Below are 22117 nucleotides of genomic sequence, written 5' to 3'. Positions count from 1 at the left end.
AAATTGAATATGTTCTTCCGTACTATTTAGAATGTAACTTTTGATAATAATAGAAATGTCAAAGGGGTTCTTCAAAAAATTGCAAGTAGAGAAACTTTTTTTAAAACAAATTATGCTTTCAGTGTTGGCAATCACAATATTTGATGTGTAAAAAAAAAAAAAAAAAAAGGAATCAAGGTTTTATATAGAGCTTGAAAATGTAAGATCCCTGTTCGTGATATTTTGAGGATTTCTTTTGCTGTTGGTGTACTCTAATGCAAGAAAAAATTATGTTCTTGTTTGTCTGAAGTTTTCCTTGTGCTTCACAGAAATGCATTTTTAGAAGGCTATGTACAGCAGTTTCTCTACACATTTCGCTATTTCTGCACACAAGAAGAATTTTTGCAGTTTCTTCTTGATAGAATCAGCAGCACTTTATCCAGGTACAGTAATTTCCTGTGAAAAATATTATCAAAGCACAGTTGACTTTTCCCCCCAATGGCAAATAGCTGTTTCTGAGAAGAACTACTTAATTAAATTATATGTTGATGTTTGTTTTTGTAAGACTCTCTTGACAAGTGAGAGTGAAACTAGAGCAAGTGCTATATTTGACAATGTGCTTACTTCTTTTTTTTTCTGAATCTTGAGTGTTAATTTTGCCGGTTGTTCAGTGATGGGTTGTAAGTGCAACCACAGCTTTGTTTCCATAGAGCCATGGATTCTAGAGACATGAAACGTAAAGTACAATCAATACCAAATAATACTTACGTTTTTTTCAACTCTTATTTTTAAATTCAAATTGAATACCAATTTCAGTGAAATTAAGTGCATTTTTCTTCTCACCAGTGCAAGCCTGGATCCTTCCACATCACTTACCAAAATATGTAACCGCAGTTTCTACATCCTGCAGGCTTGGATTGAAGACTGCTACAGTATAGACTTTGCAACAAATACTGGTCTTTTGTGCACTCTAAAAGAATTTATTTCTTCCAAGGTAAGTCAGAATTTCCGTAGAAGCTTTAAGAAAATAAAAAATCAGTTGAAATCAGTTATGTTATACGTAAGATTGTATTACAAAAAACTGTCCTAATTACAATTAAAGAAAAATAATGCTCTCTTTGACAGCTATGTTCAATACATCTAGTTTTGGACAAACATGAATCTTACAACTATATTGTGTCTTGCTTATAATTTATGGGAAATTAAGTTCAATATTCTGTTAACCAGTTTTGCATCTTACAGGTTGCTCCATTAAATGGCTATGGTGAGCGCTTGTTGTCATTGCTTGAGGATGCTTCTGCCAGGAAAAGTGGCAGTGCTCATCAGTGCCCCAGCATGGACAAATGTGAAGAGGAGGGCGAGGAGAACAGGAAAACATTACATTCTCTATGTAAAAAGCTCTCAGAAGATGTTTCCAGAAAGGCATGTTTTTAATTCAGACTGCAGTATATGGAGCACATTTCCAAATACTATTTTCTGACAAAAACTAGAGTATCCAGCTTAGGGTCTAGACCCTGATTTAGTAAAATTTATGTACCTGCATTTTAAATTTTCTTTTGAAAGTATCCAAGGCCAGTTCTGTATCTGCAAAAGTCATCTTAAGCCTTAATTGCACCCTGTCAGCTGTTTCAGTAACAATAGATCAGATAATCAAAATTTTGAGAGGAGTTGAACTCTTCATCCTTGATAGTAGCATGTGACTCATAGTTACAAGGAAACATTTTACCCCCTGTCAAACAATAATACTTCTTATTAGTCATGGATCTTTGTAAGTCTGTAAATATAGGAAAACAGTGGGGGATGAGGGGTTTCCTGCTAGAACTTCAAATCTGGCAGCAAAAACTTGTCTGAATTTTTGTCTGTATTTACTGGTTCATATAGTATGCTAGTGAAAAGTAACCCCAGAAGCTGTGGAGCGTACTGTAGGCTTTTCCTGAAAAAAGATCTCTCTACAGAGTGACCAAAATGACATGTGGAAGTCAAACGTATCAATAATGTGAAAGTTGAATTTAGAATCAGCTTCTTGGTAAAGATGCAATATTCCATGGGGTATAATGGGGATTCAACCAATATAGGACACGCAGAATAGAGAAATATGGGCTTATTTTATTGTCACTGCATCATAATGATACTGGAAGGTGGAAGAAGGGAAAATAACGGAAAAACAAATGTTTCTTTGGAAAGGGCTGTTTGATTCTAAGCGAAAAGAGTACAAGAAATAGTAATATATAGTAAGAAGTAAAAGAAACTTCAGAATATAAACTACTTTATGGCAGCAAGCTTGAATACACAGAACTTTCAATTGTTGATTGAGATCTGCTAACATGCTCAGACTCATCAACTTTTCATATTATATTAGCTTAAAATAACAATGTTGAATAAACAAATTAGTGTCTGGGCTAACCTTGAAGATTAGGTGAAGAGGTTTGCATCTGCAAAGGTATTTCTCTAACAAAACATTCCAGAAAGTTAAATCAAGGGGAGACGTGTTTGCTTTAGAGAAGTAGCTTTACTTTTTTTCCTTCTACAGAACTTTAACTGGAAACTTTGCAAAAGTACGGGACCAATTGCACAGCATCAGAGAGAGCGACTGTGCACTATCTCATCAGTTTTGCCAAAGCCATGCTATAACAGTTTTACAGAATTCCCAGTCTCCTTTGCTAAAGCAGACGAAGTGGGACCATATCTCTTATTAGAATACAGTGCGCAACAGCTTTGTTGTCAGCTGACGTTACTGCAACAGGTACAAAGGACTACTTTTACTTGGAAGTACAAATAATATTTATCTTCTTACTTTATACTTAGCCTCCTTTCTCAACTGTTTACCAACCCTGTTTCAAGCTTATTTCTTACAATTTCATAAAACTTTGAATTAAAATAATCTCTTTTTCTCTTGAGATCTCTACAGTAAAATTTAGAATGGCTAACCCTATCCTTAGGCTGTGACCTCTCTGATAAATTTGCTGAAGGCAGGAGGGGGAGGGGGAACCTCTGTCATTTTTATCCCTGAGCATTTTAGAACTGCTTGATCTAACAACAGATATATCTTGCTCTTTTTGTTTAGGAAGTATTTCATAAATGTCATCCAGTACACTTTCTAAATTCAAGAGCACTTGGTGTTAAAGACAAATGTGTTGCTGTCCAGAAGTAAGTTGCTCATTTTAATTGCCCTTCTATTCTGTTGATGCACAATAACTTTGTGTTACATGTTTAATACGTCCAGGATGAGAGGAACATTTTAAATAATATCTTTTTGACAGACTAGATAGTCTGTTTACATAAGTTTTTGGATTTCAGGAGATTTTATTCCATGTGTATTTATATGTACCCGTGCACATATATATATGCGGTAGGTCACATTTGCGAGGTGATTTCTCTGAAATCTAAAGTGGGTCAGGCCAAAATATTTCTGAAGACTTATATTAGGAGCATTGCTTCAGGGATTTTAGTTTTGTCAAGAAAAAATTGCAATGGTTTCTGAAACAGGCTACTTGATAACACCTGCATGTACATTATATACATACCTGTGTATGTATATAAAATCTCAGTGACTATTGCAGAATCACAGAATAGATGAAGTTGGAAAAGACTTCTCAAGATTGTGTAGTCCAATCCCCCTGCATTCAGCAAGGTCAACTAGAGCAGGTTGCCCAGGATCGTGTGCAGTTGTGTTCTGAATGTGGATGGAGACTCCATAGCCTTTCTGTGCAATGTTCATTTTGTACTCTTAGGTAGATGAAGTATCAGTATTCACAGATACATAAGAATTTTCCTATAATTATTAAGAGTGGTTACCAACCTATTTAAACTACTTGCTAAATAGTAATTAATGTTTTCATCCAGCCACATGGACCTAATTATATTTGATTATGGTCTACTTCTTACATACTTGGTGAATTCAGCCAGCTTCTAATTAGTACTTGTTAATTGCACTACCTGTAGTAGACTTTTCTGTCTAAGACAGGGAATGAACACCTAAAGCAGCTCATCTGGTACAGATTGTTAAATGGCAGAGGCTAAATCAGCTGGTTTATACTGATTTGGAGTTCAGACATGGGAAAACAAACTGTGGTGCCACTAGGTATCAGGCTCGATTTCTTACCTGGCTGCAGTTTTTAAGGAGTTTGGATTTCTGGCTATTATTTTGTGTCAGATTAGATGGTTTGTTTTATTCAGTAACAAGTGATGAAGGTGTCTTTATGTACAGAAATGTATACTGCATATGCCTATCTTGTAATTGCATGTAATTATCTTGTCATTATAAGGAAGAAAAAGTAACATAGCTCACTATGTACCTTGTAAAAGATTATAAAATCAAGACTGCAAGGACTGCAAAATTATTTTAAATGGTTAGAAACTGTCATCTTAACAATCAAGATTTTCTTTGAAAATCCAGAGTCAGCATGGGTTATTTTTGCTTTTTTTTCCAATCTCTCCACAGAGCTGTTTCTACTGAGACAGTTTCACTTAAAGTCTGTAATCTATTTCTGTCGAAGTGCGTACAAGACCAGTACCTTCTACAATTATTAAGAAATGCAGATAGTATCAGCACCTGGGTTGCTGCTGAAATTGTAACATGTCATACGTCTAAGGTTTGTCATTGTTTTATTGTATTATTAATTATGAAATGGTTATTTATTTGTTATTGTAAATGAGTTGCTATGTAGCAAAGCTGCAAGAAATATTCCGAAATACACCTATGAGTGGGCAGTTAACAATTTGGTTTGTTGTCACAAGGAGGATCTTTGATGTCTTGGATGTTTTGTAGTAGCAGGTGTCACAACGTAATAGAATGTAAGAAATGGATTGCCTGAGGAGAATAGATGTCAGACTTTAACAAGGACACCTTGGTGACAGGAAAGAGAAAACTTTGTGTTGGAGGAAAATGTTACTACAGTCAACAAAAAAAAAAAAATTGCTAATAAATTCAGAAAGAAAATGCATCTCTCTTTCTTCCTTCTCATTTAATTTTATTATGTAGATTTACTACATATATTTAGTATATCTTAACTTTTTTATATATAGTATATCTTAACATTTTCTTTCAGCTGCAGGTGAGCTTGTTATCAAAATTTCTTCTTATAGCAAAATGCTGCTATGAACAAAGAAATTTTGCTACTGCAATGCAAATACTAGGAGGCCTGGAAAATCTTATTGTACGACAGTTACCAGTAAGTTTGGGACTCTGTTCTGTAACTATTTTGCTTAACATAATCATGTTCCAATATGGACATTAATGTGAAAAATAATTTTTTTTATTTTTTTATTTATTGTAAGGCCTGGAAAATTTTACCTGCAAAAGTTGCTGAAATAATGGAGGAACTCAAGGCTGTTGAGGTACAGTATAAAGTCTTTAATGTAAAAATGCTGCTTTGGGGTTGGGTAAGATGCAAGATCTGCTTAAATGGGTGCCTCTGCAGGATGAAAGCCATAATTATTACTTTGTATTATGAAGGAAATTTTAATTTTATTTAAAACTGTTGACTCTTAATCTGAGAGTTTACATTAATTTTCATCTCAGTATTTCTCAAAAACATATTCTGTGTGACTAAAAATCAAGAAGGAAATTTCAAAGCAAGCTAGGACATTAGATACACTTTTTCTGATGATTTCTGCAGGAGCTTTGTGGCTGTAATCTGTTTTGAAAAATCTTAAATGTTTATTTTATCACAGGCATTCTCTTACTGATCTATCCAATTTTGAATCGTAGTGTGAAGTTCTAAAATGTAATTTTGGCTGTGATTTAGAACAAATAAAAATTATGTATGAAGTGTCTTGATTAAAATTACTTTTTTTATTTCTGTACTTTAAAATGTTTGTCACCAGATTAATTCATAGTATTATCAATGTCAAAAGTTAAAATTCATGACAAATAAATAGGTAGTGCTAAACACCTGAAGTGGAGAACTTCTTGTAACACCTGCCCCGATAATTAACATGAGATTTATCTGTATGCACTTTTAAACTAGGTGTTTTTAAAAAGTGACAGCTTGTGCTTGATGGAAGGAGAAAGATTCAAAACACTTCCAACAATTCCATCAGCCCATGTTTTGGCTATGCATGTCCAACAGCTTGAAACCGGAGGATTCACAATGACAAATGGAGCTCACAAGTGGACTAAACTTAGGTAATTATTTTAATTATGTATTTATGCCACCTAACTTTTTAAAATAGAGTATTGTCTAATGGGGTAATGAGAGCTAATGCAACATTTCACAGTTAGCAGTTCAAGTAGTTTCAGTCATTTTGACATCTAACTAATGGGACGTATACTATAGAAGAGAAATGCCTTTGAATTACCTTTAAAGTTTGGCGTTGGGGGAGGGTTGGTGGTGGGGTTTTCAAAACAAACTAATCTTTTTTACCATATTCTCTTTCAAGAAATATTGCAAAAGTTGTGAGCCAAGTTCATGCATTTCAAGAGAATCCTTACACATATACACCAGATTTCAAGCTGCAGTCTTACCTCAGGCAAAGAATAACTCATTTTAAAGACGCAGACATTTCTGCCTTGGCAGCTGACAACTGTGCCAACTTCCATCAGATACCAGCAGAAAAACATTCTCGAAAAATTCAGGACGCATTGCGCAGAATGAAGGCAACATTTCAGTAATTATTTACGTTTTATCTGTTCTATTCCAAGTGTAGACTGTAAAACTGGATTAAGCTGACTTCGTTTCCTGGACCAATTCCCAAGCAAATACTTAAGTGACTTAAAATACTATCTCAAGTTGAAATGGTTATATTTGTTAACATGGAATTATAAAATGGTGACTAACGAGATTTGAATCCCTGGCAACTGGATGACAGGTCAAAAGAATAAAAATAAAGATAGAGTATAGATTAAAAGAACGATTAATTTTGTCACTGTTCTTTAGCATAAAAAAACAATTAGCCCACAAACAAATATCTAAAAAATACTGTGGAAATAAGTTAAAATTACAGCTTCTGTTGCAGTTAGCCTAGGAGAGTTCAAAATACAGTTCATTAAACATTGAGTATATTTTTATATAAACACAGTACACTTGTATCCTGTCATAGTGTGCATATAATTCAGGGACACAGATCCTCTGCTATGCTTTGACTGTTGGTGTATATTGTTTTTATGTTGTGTATTATGAAAACTATAATTGACTTAAATAATTGGCCATCTTTTTCTTCAAGCATACTAAGGAAGAAGAGGAATGCCATGCTGCAACTTTTCTGTGTTTTGGCTTTAATGTCATCAAACTAACCTGTTTCCAAATCAAAGAAAGATCTGAATCTAAATATTACCAATTTGTTGCTCTGCTTCTGCCCTCATGACCTTGTGAAACAGTAAATGTGAAATTTCTGTATTCGGCACAAGAAATCACTTTGCCAGTTTGTGTACGTATCTATGTGTGCACATTTGATTATGGCTTTTGCTCCCGAGGTTGCTTTTGTAGATTGCAGTGCTTCAGCAGTGTAAAATAGAAGATAACTGTGTGAAATTTGGATCTGCAACTTGTAAAACTTTGGTGCTAACCTATTTATAGAGCTTATACTTACAAGACTTTCTAAATGGCAATGAAATGTGATGCTATTGATAAAAAGCTTATTGAGCTACCCAGGTTTATGCAAGGTCAAAATGTTAAGGCTACAAATTAGTTACAAATAGAAATATTTCGACCAGAGGGAGCAACAGTAGTATTGGAAGGGAAGTGGGGAAGGGCAAGAAACAGCTAAAATGAGCTCTGTCCTGAAAGTGATTTGCTAGAACTGTGTTTAAAAAAATTGGAAAAAGAAAATATTTTGAGAGATGTGAAGAGCAGATGTGAACTAATTGTCTTGGCATGTTTTAGTGGTAGAGGAAGATAATGATATAAGAAGTGGGAATGTGCACATCCCTAGTATTTTGCAAATTGTACTATTGTATTTGACAGAAATGCATGTGCACATGTTAAACTGCAGATTTTTCAATGTTTAAGAGAAAGCTTCTTTTCTCTTGTCAATAATGGCAATATATACATCCCAGGCCACCTGCTTCTCATCTTCCTCGATCAAACACAGCGTATGTCCATGCTTTCCAGTTACTTTTTCATACTAATATATTAATACCAGACTAACTTTTGTGCCCTTATTGGTTTAAAAACTGGAGAACTTGGTCCTCAACAGGGTTTTCTTGCATTTCTTCTACTACTAAGATGATTTATTTTGTTATTTACCATATGTAGGTTTAGCATGTCATTAATTGTAGTATTCTGACTTACCCTTAAGCAAAAGGTGTTGCTATTTCTCTAAAAATTGCCAAATACTAAAACATTTAATCTTTACCTCCTATTTTTATATAATGGAGTGATTTAAGAATGGTAATGATAACCTTATCTTCAGACATACACTTCACATATTTGATCTACATGTGTTTATTTTAAAGAATTGGGGTTTTAGTAGTTATTTGTTTTTTTCTCAATTAAAAATTGCCATTCCCTTAAAGCCACGCCTTGCCTTTGAAAGACAGTAAAATTTAAAGTAGCATAAGATTTACTAATGTAAAACTTGCTAATCACATGATCTTAATAAATTCATTTTATATAGTTGCCAGTTAGACTGTTGAAATTGCTTTTGGGGATTTACTTATTTGTATTTTGCACTCATGATAGTTATCTCTTATGTTTCTTACAGTTTTATCAGGATTTAAAGGAACTACTACATCTAGAAAATATTATGTTTATTCTATGACAATAACTGGTGCTATGCAAGAATTTAAAAATCATCTTGTCTTCTGTGTAATGCTTCAGTCTATCATTTATATTGCTATAAATGCATAGTACTGGGTTATGGTACTACTTTAGGATGTTTTCATCAATCAGATATTTAAGATTTTGTATTTAGACACCACCTCACAACAACTAATATAAATAGCTATTGAAAAAAAAAATCCCTCTTTTACAGGGAAACTGATTTGCTTTTTCCATGAACACCGATGTATGCACATCTTATGTGACACAGGTTTGAGAATAAAGTTATGTCTAGCATTTAACTGTACTGCTTATTTATGATTAATAAGCAGGAAGTGTTGGGCTAAAGTTTTCTCTCTTTGTGGGGAATGGCCTTTTAAAAGAAATCACAGGACAAAATATATCAAAGAAGCAAGTTGCATTGTATCTAGCTGGCAAAAAATTATTGGCATCAGTGATTGTATTGCATAACTGAGGGACTATGCAGTCTGGTCCCATGTTTCCATTCCAATACCAAACTAGAATGTTTGGGGAAAAAAAAAGAGTTTGTTCTTTAAGCCAGAATTGTCACCAGCTGTCCTAGTTCTTCATTTTTTCTACACTTACCTCATCTTGGTTTTATGTTGTTTATTTTTCAAACAGTGACCCATGGAGCTTCTGAAATGAAGTCTGCTCCTTGGGACCCTTTCCAGTTGCTCTGTGCATTGGTGCTCTTTCTGTGTCCCTTTGCAGGTGTCTGTCCCCAGGACCCCTGGGGTTTTCAGACCTCCTGCTAGAGAGTTGGGAGCTGTGTCCCAGTTACACTAGCTGTGTTTGAAAGCAAGTTTCCAGCTCCAACACCTCCAGAAGCCTGCCAGGAAACAGGGATGAATTCAGTTGGGTCTTAGGAACTATTCCATAGAAGCCCAAACCAAGAAGCTGGAAAATATTTTGTGAATCAACACTGATTCATGATTCTGACAAATTTCTTTCCTCAGAAATTTTTCAACCACTTCTAAACTTTGCTTTTACGGTTTTCTACATTATTCCTTTATGTATTAGATTGGTTTCATAAGCATTGCTGAGACTCATAACTTCTGTGAGCACTGTATATGATTTGCAAAAATTAAAATTTTAGGAAATCTGTCTCTAAATAACAAATTAATAGAGGGAAGCTAACAATTTTTCAGTGTTAAACATATGGTTGATTGTTTCAATCCTTGATATTACAATGAGGGAAAGAGTGCAGATGATTTTTTTTTTTTTCCTCATACTTGCTTAAATACAATCTGAAGCATATCCTCATTTAAATTACATGTTGTGTTCTGTTTAAAGTTTTCCTTTTTATTTCCAGAAAGTCTTTCTCAAAACATGCTTTATAAATAATAATTTTAAAACACGTGTTGAACTTTAGAAGGAGTCTCGAAGATTGGAAATGCAGGTTTGAACAGTATTTGAAAACTCTAGCCCATAAATCAAGCTTAATGGAGTGGTCATCTTTGAGATTTGCCTTACTAGCAGGTATTCTTCATCTATAAATATTTTTCTTGTCTTCATTTAGTTATTATAAATGTAAGAAATTTTCAGATAGTCATTTTAACTGTCCCCACTAGTTTACATTTTAAAAGTTTTTTCCCAAGAGATCTTGTACTTATTCTAAGAACCAATAAATTACTGATTTGTGGTGGAAGATTCTATTGGAGTTTTTTGTGATTTCGTACTCTGACAACCCTTTAAAATACATATGAGAATGAACAATTCCACCTTTCCAATCTTTATTTAAAAATTCCTGCAGCAAGAAGTTTGAAGGACTTTATGTGGCTGTTTTTAATCTATCAATGAGTGACAACAACCCCTGCAGGCTAGAAACTTTGATTTTCAGAATCTTCTCCCTTTGCAACGAGAAGCTCTTTAGTTTCATCTACTGCAATGTTTGGGGAAGGCTTTTAGCTATTATGTGGCAGTTCTTTGTGAATGACCTGAAAGTATGCCAGGGCAGCTTCAGCCTGGCATTATTTTAGTGTGCTTCCTGTTCAGTGGTATTTCAGTGTCTCATGCAAGTGGAATTGGCAGTCACCATATTACATCAGGCCACTGCAGTAATCTGGACTAGGATCTGGTCTTTGCATCAATTTATTTATTCCTTTTTGGTCTAATGTAAATTATGCCTTTGTAACTTGCCTAAAAGGTGGGAGTTGAATATCTGTCTTGTAGATCTGTCCTGTGTCTTAGCTGTAAGATTATTTTATTCTTGAGTCCTTCATTCTAATACTAGGGTTGGTCTTGTCCTAATGTTGATATTACATAAGTGAAATACATACTGGTTTTAGATACTAAAATAGATACTGTGTTTTAAACTGTTAGAACTCAATTGTCATAATGAAATTAAGAGCTTAGGGTAGTGAACAGTTTGAGTTGCCATTATCAAAGAAATATAATTTGGAAAGCTTGACTGGGCATGGGTGAGCCAGAGCGTCAATCTCTGCAAATAGGTGCTTATTTTTGATCATGTCTCATAAAGCTCATAAACAATAACAGTAGTATAATTATTCACTTAAGTAACAGATGTGCAATAAGGTTCTTGCGAACAAGGTAGGGAAACGGGTCTACAAAAAACTGCTAAATGGCAGATCCAGCTTTGTGTGGGTAATCATAGAGTGGTTGACAGTGACTTGTTATGAAAATGCAAGGTTGTGTCCAGTAATGTTCTGAAGTGGTCTCCCTGCATTCGGTCTTACTTCATGCCTCCATTGACATGCTCTAGTTTTTGAAGATGACACAAATCTGTGGGGCTCTGCAGGCATGCTGAAGAAGATTAAATATTAAAATTATCTTGACAACTTGGAAAAATGATACACAATAACATGAAGTATCTTGCAGAGACATATGCGAAGTTGCAGGATAATCAGCTGCACAAGCATAGCCTAGGATTACTAGGGTTTTGTGGAAAAGGGAGGATAAAGAATAGTCATTTATGCTGGGGAAGCAGTGTCTTGATACATCCCCTCAAGGAATCTCCTAATTCTCTATTTCTTGACGCAGGGAACTGAAAGGGCAAAAGGCTTGACAGTAAAAGGCCAAAAAAGAACAGATGACTCCTGAGATGAGTATATAGATCCACAGACATTAGCAAAGTAACTTTTCTCCATGAAGGTAAACTGCAGGACAAAGATGGGATACGTCTGTTAAAGACCATTGTTGGGAATATAAAATCCCCCAAATTAGTTTATTTAAATAAAAGATAATTAACCAAAAGACTGAAACCTAGAGAAGGCAACTCCAATAGGTCACCAAACACATAAGGTGAGATAGCTAACAAATTACTGCGTATCTTAGGCTGCATCTAAAATTGCAAGGACAATGTATTCTGAAATACCACCGATAGTCCCTCATTTTTTTGTTTGTCCAGACCAAAGGACATACTGCAGTACACTGTGTTTCACATCCCTACCCATACCACTTGCTTGCGCATCCCTCTCATGATAGCCAGGATGTGCTTTGGTCTGAGCCTGGCATGAGGACAGTTTAGATGTGGCTTTGGGTGTCTAAGCTAGTGCTGGGAGCATGGGGAGTAGTGGGAAAAAGCTAGACCTGTAGTACACAAAATGTTGTGGCAAAGTATTGGAGGGAACAAGCACATGGAAGGAAGGAAAGACAAGGGGAAAGAATACAAAAATGTATGTCAAAAATGTATAGTTGTTTTAAAATCTAAAGACAGGCCTACATATTTTTTTCTGTGTTTAAATTAAGACAGCTAGGTGTAGTTACAGTATGGGGTCTGTAACTGATCATCAGCCAGAAAGAGAGTATGGAAACTTCATTTGTACCAATGGGCTACTATTTAAGATTTTACTGTGATAAACTAGTTGCAAATCTGAAGGTGGAAAGCAATCAAGATGAAAGTTACCATGAGACAACAAAGTTCATAATTCAAAAGAAAGAAAGGGATGAAAGAAGCAGAATAACAACAGTGGTCTTCAAAAAAGCAAACTTCAGTAAACTCAAGGAATTGGTACATGAGGTCCTAGGGAAGGAATTCTAAGGCAAAGAGAAGTTCAGGAGAGCTGATAGTTTCTAAAAAGGTGTCTAAAACAGTCCATATTTTAAGTATAACAACAGTCTATCTTCACGCAGAGGAAAGAAGACTTGGTAGAGCAGTGTGGCTGCATTAGGGGCTCATCAATGACCTGAAAAACATCAAAAAAGAATACTGAAACAAGTAGGAACAAGAAGGCTGCATTGGCAAGAACAAATATAAAAGAACAGCACAGCAGGCTAGGAACGAAAGTGGACAGACAAAATGCTATTGCCAGTAAGGGAAAAGCAAAACAGTAAAAATGGATTCTTAAATAATCTTCTGTTATACAAATAAGCGTTCTCTGCTTACCAGAAGAGGAGAATAAATATCAGATGGTGCAAAAGCCTGAAGTGCTTACTATTTCACTTCCTACCCTCTAATCAATGTTTATCATGATCAAAATTAACCAGGAAACAGGAATGCAGGTCAGAAAGCTAATTACATGTATTAGAACATTAAATTCTGATTGAATCTGCTCTATAATAATGAGCAAAACTTAAAAAATCTTGGAACAATTATATTTTTGACTGAGGAAGAATGAGTGTGTTCCCTGCAAACCAGAAAATAATATTAAAAGTGGGCAAGAGCACAGTAATGAGTGGAAAGGTGAGGTAAAGAGAATGGCTTGGGGAATCAGATGAACTTTGATACTAGAAGAGTTACTGAAAAAGCTGTCTAAAAATCTGCAAGCATAGAGACTAATTTAAAAGGCTAACATGCATTTGTCCATAAAATAATTTTTAAATAACCTAATGGTCTCTTTTGTCAGGCTAATTGTCCCAATAGATAAAAACAAAATATTGTATGTTAAAGTCAATAAATCCCTTGACAACAGATCTACCTGACCTGATTATATGTTAGGTTGCTAAGATCTGGATGATGCTACTGTAAGGTAGATACACAACTAGTTAATATATCATTTCAAAGGGTAATTACCTGTGTTAAACTGTGAAAATAAATCAGGTGGCATGTAGTAGGGGGAGGACTACCCATATGTTGCAGGTGAAAAGCAGCTGCAGATCCCTTGGGGACCAAGCACAACACTCAGTAAAGTGAAAGCTTTGGCTTTATCAAAAGCACAGCATTACCCCAGGAATCTTGGGGCACTGATGCAATGGAGCCCTGCTCAAGAGTGAAGCTCAAGGGGAAGCACCACAAGAGTGAGTAATAAAACCTGTGCTGATTAATGTATCTTACGTATGCAATGTCCTGGTCTGCTCATTAGTAAACTGATGTAATGCCAGTGCTGTTGTCTGAATTCTGAGATCCACAGCTGGCCTTCACCTTGGTACCCTGCAGATGGCGGGGAAGTGACCTATCCTGGTTTACTGTAACAAGACAAACCATGCCCTGATGAGGGAGGCGAGCTATCCTGGGTTACCATAACAAAGTCTTCTCATACCCTACATGGCATAATTACAGGTGGGGCCTGGATCCAACTATGGGATTTTTACTAATGAAATATAAGGTGGGATGAAAAGCACACTTATGCAACATACAAGATAGAACTCACAATAATCATGATGATGGTTTAAATCTAAGCTCTAAGTCTTACGTTTCTGAAGGATAACTGCAGAACTTAAAAAAAAAAAATAATCTGAGGACCATAATGGATCACAAACCAAATATGAATTCATGTGTATAGAGGGTTTTTTAAAAAAAAGGAGGGGGAGGGAAGACCTGAGGTGTACTGAAAGAGAGACATATATGACAGAAAGTAATTATCATGCTCTTTTTGGCACTGGTGAAGCATGAGCAAGAATGCTTTACCCTTTAGGCACCGCACTTAAGATACATACAAGCAAAATGAAAGAGAATAGAGGACTGCAATAAAAATATGTTTAGAAAACATAGAGAAAGACTGAAAGAATTGATCTTATGTAGACAAGATTAGATTGAGCAGGACTGTGTGTGTGAAATGTTGCTGTAAAAAGTTGTAGTAGCTACAGAGTGAATTTTCTCCATGCTCTGCAAAGTTTAAGTCAAGCAGTTTTTACATTGGAAAGCTTCATGTGAAGCACTGGAATAGTTACTCACCTGTAACAAACCTGTAGGATCCCCTTTCCTGTAAATTTGTAAGAACGGATCAGATAAAACTGTCAGAATTGCCCAGGCCCACTTGGTCCTGTCCCTGGGAAGGTAGGACTCAGCAAAGATCTTCAGTCCCTCTGTGTTCTCAGTAAAGTAGAATGGGCACAAATTCAAATACTTACCTGCAATCAGGGAATGCAATTTGGTTATTAATTTCATTGTATTCCAGTCACTTTAATTTTCAAGGTTTTATTTACATTTTTCCACTGATACATAGCAAAAGAGTAGGTGTTGCCAGGGTGTGCGTTACTAGAACTTATGTAAAAAATGTTATAGAGGGATACTGAATTTCCATTATGTACATATGTTAATGCAGTGAAAAAGTGACTTTGTTCTAAAAGCAGCAGAGAGGTAAAAGCCCACCATGCACATCCATGTGTTGGGGAAGGGTGGAAAGCAAGGCTTGCCAATCAGCTGCCAAGAACTGAGTCATCATCCCTCAAGTTATTTAGAAGACGTGTAGATGTGGTGCTTAGGGACATGGTTTAGTGGTGGACTTGGCAGCGTAAGGTTTACGGTTGGACTCGATGATCTGAAAGATCTTTTCCAACCTAAACGGTTCTCTATCACTGCTACAGCTAAACTTCTGCAACGTTTTTCCCTTTGTGAGTTCCCTGGATGTGAAGTCTTAATACAACCAGAAGGTGGCACAAGAGACCCTTGCAGCCTTTCAGATGTACATGCCGCACTATGAGCAAAGGTAAATGTGAAAAACGGTGGGTGTGCCCATTAGAAACAGGCAAACACGAAATGGCAGAGATTTTTTTGTATATTCCATTTTTAAAACGAACATGGTTTACATTCAGCTGCTCCCTTTAATCTTTTAGAGAAACGCATGCACACACAACTTCATAATTTTAAATCTTAATTACCTCTGTCGATGTGTAATGCACTCATTTGTGTAAAACCAGTCAAAGGAAGTACGCTGTATTGCTTGGAGGAAGCATAGACATTGAATTACACATTACAGGGGCAGTGTTAAGCATCTTACCTAACTACATTCCTCTCCTCACCCACTATAGCCCAGCTTTTCCCTTGTCAGTAAACTGAGGGGGAATGTCAGGACATGTCTGTGCTCTGTTTAGGGATGCAGTGAAGGTAGACAGACATTTGTGCTCTGTTGCTACAGTTCTGCATCCTGCCAAATGTATTCTCTTCCTCAGCTAACAGTAACATTTGCAGGATACTTGATGGAAGTGACTGGGAGAAAGAAAGCAGGAAGAAACAGTGTATAGTGAGGAATACAGAAGAGGGGAAGAAATAACTAGAAACATGAAATGGAGAAGAGCCTTGAAGTCAGAAAAATGAAGGTAACATTTATTTCCATGTAATTTGAACAGATTGGTCTTGGAGAAGTACACAGATCTGATTTATATTAGGTGTAAGTTAAGGGAAGGAAGAGTCAGTAAAATATTTTCACTGCTGGGAGCAATGCATTTCAAAGCAGCATTGTATGGCATAGACCAGGATGGGCACAGAGGGTGATAGATGACCCAGGGCTGCCAGCTGTGATAGCTCATTCTCCTGCTGACTCATCATGCTCAAATGCTAACTCTAAAATCAAGGAAAAAAATGATTCATTCTTTAATAGCTGAAAGTGAAAAGTTACTTTCAAGAATGATAAATGCTTTACTCCTAGTATGGCTACATTTCTTGAGAAGGTATTTGTGGGAAACAAAAAGTGAAAATAGTGGAATATTTCTGATTTAATGCATTCTTAGTTTTATATTTAATAGATTGTTAAATGTAACTTTAGAAATAATCATCATGAAAAAAATTATCTTTCAGCAAAGACTGACAAAGGCCTTCACCTAAAATGTGAAGTAAGCCTCTCTTAGGTTTTGAAAAGATTTCAGGGTGTCTTAAGTATGATGGTTTGTGGTCTTGATCAGATTGTTAGCCCAAGTGCTTTGAACAGTTATTAAAACCAGTAGGATTTATGTGAATTTGCATATGCACATTATTGTCTGTAGGTGCATCTCATATCCCTAGATAATTCATATTTTTACCACAACCCAGATCCTAAAGCATATTTATTCACCTAACAATTATTCCCTAACTACTTCGGAAAATAAAACCATTTCTAAAGGCCTTTTTCATGCTGCTTCCTTTCAACTAATAGTTTTAAAAGTCTAAGACAGAATTAAACCAGCTACAGACTTCTGAGCAGTTTTGTTTGAGCAGTGCCCATGGAGTGTCAATGACAGTATGACAGCAATGAGTGCTGAAGAAGGATTTACATGCCTGAACCTTGGCTGGTTTTCCAATTATAATAGTTTGTCTAATAAAAATAAGAAATTTAAAAAAAAAAAAAAAAATCTGCTGGTGGACCTTGCATCTGTAACAACAGTGGTACATGTTTTAAATGTAGTCCTGATTCATATCGACTTTGACTTCTTTTTTTAATAAGCTTTGGGTAAGGAACTCTTAAAAACATAACACATGTAAGTGTTTTCTTTCTTAATATTTACAGCATCTCTCTGCAGAATATGTATCTTTTTAAAACATTTCACCAATTCTGCTTAGCTGCTGGTAACAGCCTTATGGTAAAGAGCCATGGGAGCTCTTGGCATTTTGAGTGCTGTGTTGATTTAGATCAATTCCAAGCATGATGAGACATTTAATTTTCATCTATGCATTGTCACTCTGTTTATTCCAGGCCCTCCTGGTATTTCTGCACATATGGTCTTTCCGTTCCTCATGGAAAAGTAGCTCTTATTCTGTCAAAGAGGAAAGATTATAATAATTGATAATAAAGAGATTGGTTAGAGGCCATTTGTAATGCTTTTAAGTTGTAAGAAGTGATTTCTCAGAAATTACAATGGTTGGATAAACATGCCAGGGCAAAGACCATGTAAATTGTATAGCAGATGCCAGCAGCCCTTGCTTCACTGGGCAGAGCTTCACAGGAAATTCACATGTCCACAGATGAACATGCATCCTCCTGTGTGTCATAAAATGCCATTTTTACTCTTTGAATCGCATCACTACCTAGCTACTCCCAAGGACCACACGTTTGCTCTACTCTAGTCTCACAGGACCCTCTGCTGTGATGAGAAAGGGTCACCTGCTGTTACAAAATGACAGTCTCCTCCTTTGGTCTTGTGTACACCCACTGCAGCAAGGCCAAGTGGTGGCAGTTTTCTCCAGTACCTGTGGGGAACCCAAGGCATTGGGCAGCCCTCAGCTTCTCTCTCTTCAGTTCCTTCAAAGCTTCAATAGGAAGAGGATATCTCTGAGCACAATCCTGTCCCTCGGCAGGGCTCTGGGCTGGCTTACTAGGGCAGAGCTGACCTTTGGGCTGGAAATTTTGGAACAGCAATTGATTCTCAAAGGCTGGGCTGTTACCCCAAAATATATGTGTTATCAACTGCCTAGTAAGCATCCAAGCAGGACTAGCTAGTTCTGCAGAACCTCCTCAGCCTGAGACCAGCATTGTATGTATATATTTCTGCAAAGCTGCTTTGCATGTAAGCACCATTTTCTTGATCCCATCTTATCTGTCCCAGCCAGACATCTATAAAGCCACTCCTTTGCCTCTTTGAATGCAGCTGCTGCTCACAGGAAATATAGGGGTCAGTCAAGTGACAACTCTCAGCTCATTTTAATTCCCTAGCATCTGATGCTAAAATGTTCCCTTCTACATCACCTCACACAGAATGGCCTGGGCTGGCATTTGGCATTATTGATCTTCAATCTCCTTTGGGCTTCAGGAAGCTGATGGTCCTTATTTTCATGGGGAAGGTGCTGACTCCCCAAAGAGGGCAACAATGTATTGTACAAACATCTGCGTAAAGTATTGTCATTATCTTCAGTGAATAGATCTTCAGACTTCTGCTAGTGGAAGACATATTGGTATGTCTGAGCTCTTTGTCTCTCCCTCCTTGTAGCAGCAGAATGAAAGGTCCTATCTGTTCCTGCTCTACTCTCTGACAAATTCCTGAGGGCTTTAGCATAAGCAGGTTTTCATCCCATTGGCAATATCACTTGATTTTAAACATGATATTTCTGAATCACAGTTTAGCAGGATGTTTTCAAACAAACACCTAATGAATAATACATAGAAATAGGAAGAAGGCAGCTTAAGAATTTTAGATAAAATTAAACTAGCAGCTGTTAAATATTGTAGCAGTCATTACATCCAGAAGTCATCTGCCATCTATCCAGGATACTTATACATTTTATGTATAATGGAAATGAGATTTGGTGTAACCTTGTCACAAAGTCATCAATTTGTATCTCTGAGAACTCAACATTTGACACCATCTTTGGCTGTGACATTTGCCTCAATACTATGCAATTAATAAACCAGCAGTGTATAAAGATGTAATTTGCAGCTCAGATGGTAAAAATGTCTTAAAATCTGTAAAGAAACTATGTGACAGATGTATCAGTGGATGCTAAAACCTGAGATTTTCTATTTTTTAGAGCACTGTCATATGTCATGTATTCTTTTTGTTCTATTCAACAGCTTGCCAAGTGCCTTTATTTGCTGACATAAAATAAAGCTGGAAAAAATAACATCATAGACTGTTTTATACTTTTTAAAAAAATATTTGTGTATAGATATATAAGTATGTATGTTATATATAAGCATGTAAGTAGCATATAAGTACATTATTTATATGTATCTATAATATTATGTAGGGACTAAGAATGGAAATAATTCTGGGCACAAGGGACGTATTTATCTCCTTGGGATGGGATCTTGCCCCATCTGTGATGGAGAATGCTGTTAAAGTAATCTGAGAGATTTAAATTGAGAAGGAAGCTTGCAGGAAAGTTACACTTCCTTTTTCTGATGTTCATGAGAATTTAGTCCTTGAGAATGGCATTTTGCCTGACTGCAAAGGAGGCTTGGCAGGATTCTGCAGGCAGGCAATGGCACTGGTATTCCCAGTTCTGACTGGAGAGGCTGCTGCTGGGCCACATGTTAAATACAGTCATTTAGTAACTCAGAGCAGATTCCTGTATGTCCCCTCTCCATCTCCTGCCTGCTTTTTCTGCTTTGTGAAATATGTTGCCACCAGAATTGACTAATGCTCAGAAGTTCTGTGGGTTTTTTTACATATTTCCTCAGGTTTGTGGTGGGGGTAGTCTTCATGGTTAAGAACCTGTGTTCGGAATATTTGAAGTGGGGCGGGGAAATGGGAAGAGATATTTTTATAAAATAGATGAAGTTTAAAACCAATCTTGTAGAGTTTGCTCAATGAAACTTTCTATTGTTAATCAGAAAATTCTTGGGAAGGATAAATGGATGAGGTTTCAAGTAATCAGATAGCAAACACCTTCATACAGTGGAAAAAAACACCAACAAATATATATGTCCTGCAGGGCTTTGTTAATGCTAGAGATGTTTGTGGACTTCTTTAGGTAGATAACACATGTACAGGAGGCATTAATGCTTGAACATTTTTACACCAGTTCCCTTAGTTTCCTCCAGGAAGCTTGCTTAGTGAGTTCAGGCGGCTGCTGCAGTGTAGGCTGTAACATCAATCCCTTACCTACACAGGCCAGAAACAAAGGGCTCCAGGAGGGCTCGAGTCATGCCTTGTTGTGGTTCTAGATCAGTTATTAGCCACCTTTAAATAAAGGTGACAATACAGTTTGTATTTTTGTTGGTTAGAGACAATTAAACTCTTAACAGTGGCCTCACTGGTAGAGCAGAGGACTCAGATGATGCTGCGAGAATGAACAAGCAGGGAGAGACAGAGCTTGGAAGGGGCTCACAAGTCAAACTTGAATATGGTTCAATGAAACAATTTTCTAGTAAGCAGAAAATGGTAGGATTTCATGATGGATGGATATAGCAACTGTATTTTGGGCACACAGAAAGTTGAAATGTTCATTTTAGGAAAAGATAGCTGAAGAGGATTTGAATAAAACTTCTTACTGGATTAATATAGAGAAAAATACATATATTTATAAGATTAAAATTTAATGCATTGACTGATGTTAGATGTAAAACTAAGTAGGAGGGGTTCAGTCTTCAAGCCTCTGCCTCACAGTCAAAGAAATACATGGAAGCATAGTTACATTAACTGTCATTTCAGAGAAAGTGAATGCTGAGAAATCCAGCAGGAGTGGTGGAACAAGAGAGCAAGTCCCAGGGTAAATGGACAGTAGAGCATTGGGTTTGTATGCAGGTGGTAGAAATGAGTGTAAAGCAGAAAGCAGGAACAAGGACAGACACCTCAGACCTGCAGTCATGATTTCTGGAGGCAGACTGATACCAAGCAGGGGTGAGATAGGAGTAGTTGAGCAGTAGTCCCACTGTTCTGGCCCAGGAGGCGAGGACGGTAAAGTGAGGGAAATCATGGTTAACCTGCAGTGGAAAACTGCCTGTAAAGCACCAGGAACCTTTTGTCAATATACTACAGAGGTGTTACTGCAGCAGCCAACTGTTCCTGGTGCACACAAAACCCAAAGACGAATGGGAACACTTCTGAAATACATGCATAAGATAATAAGAGGAAAGACAGGGAGAGTGAGATAGCAGAGAAACCTGTATGACCTGCACAGCTGCAAGAGATCTGGGAGGGAAGATACGACATGAATTCTGTAACCTCAGCAGAAATCTCAGTGGAATGTTAATTCTAAGGCAATAATTGTATTTTCCTCATTCTTTAGTCCAGAAAACTTACTTTGTATAAGCAGCCAGAGGCCAGTCGATTCATACAACCCAACAGCCTTGACCTTTACATTTTTCTGTTTCACAGCCTTCTCCTCCCTATGCCTGGTGCTTATAACCTGATGCTGCAGTCCCAGCAGAAAGCAATTAGTGAGTTTCTCCACTGGCCTGCCTCGGGCTGTCTCGGGAACAGAAGTGCTCAGCCCAGAGAGAAGCAGGCTTGAGAAGATCCCTTTAGACAGTGGATCTTCTGCATGAAAAGGAATGAAAAAGTCAACTCTAGGGGAAGAGGGGAGCGGGAGCAGCAGCGTCCCCTCTCCCGCCAGCGCCCGGGGGTGCATTCCCCAGCGCCGTTTGAGGCCGCTCAGCTCTGTAAAATGCCATTTGCATCGGGATAGGATGTAACAAGAGTTGTAAATCACTGATGGCGTAGTGAACTCCTCCAGGGGCAGACACGGCGGAGCCGAGCCTCCGCAAGCTGTGGCAATGTGTGAACGGTGTCTTTTGTTGGGGGGGGAGGACTGATGGCAATTAGATGATACTTATCTGGCCCTTTGATGTGTATTTACACAAACAACGTTTTCCTCCGGGACTTGCGGTATAAAGGAGGAGTCGTGCTCCCCGACACCCTCCTTCCCGGCATCTCCGAAACAAGGCAGG

At 37.1% G+C, this 22117-nt stretch overlaps 1 protein-coding gene across 1 annotated transcript in view; it reads left to right on the top strand.

Annotated features, from left to right (window-relative positions):
- The window catches only part of KNDC1 (kinase non-catalytic C-lobe domain containing 1), a 69190-nt gene extending 60210 nt beyond the window's left edge, over positions 1–8980 (top strand). Inside the window, exons 21-30 of the mRNA XM_074831005.1 lie at positions 309–422; positions 826–973; positions 1222–1401; positions 2510–2722; positions 3044–3126; positions 4421–4571; positions 5028–5150; positions 5257–5316; positions 5949–6106; positions 6361–8980. Coding sequence (XP_074687106.1) covers positions 309–422; positions 826–973; positions 1222–1401; positions 2510–2722; positions 3044–3126; positions 4421–4571; positions 5028–5150; positions 5257–5316; positions 5949–6106; positions 6361–6592 — 1462 coding nt within the window. The 3' untranslated portion in view covers positions 6593–8980. The remainder of the gene's footprint in view (positions 1–308; positions 423–825; positions 974–1221; positions 1402–2509; positions 2723–3043; positions 3127–4420; positions 4572–5027; positions 5151–5256; positions 5317–5948; positions 6107–6360) is intronic.
- The last annotated feature ends 13137 nt before the right edge of the window (positions 8981–22117 follow it).

This window comes from Strix aluco, chromosome 7, assembly GCF_031877795.1.
Source record: "Strix aluco isolate bStrAlu1 chromosome 7, bStrAlu1.hap1, whole genome shotgun sequence".
In the NCBI taxonomy this organism is placed as follows: domain Eukaryota; kingdom Metazoa; phylum Chordata; class Aves; order Strigiformes; family Strigidae; genus Strix; species Strix aluco.
The sequence above is the reverse complement of the archived record's forward strand: the minus strand, read 5'-3'. Positions and strand labels throughout refer to the sequence as shown.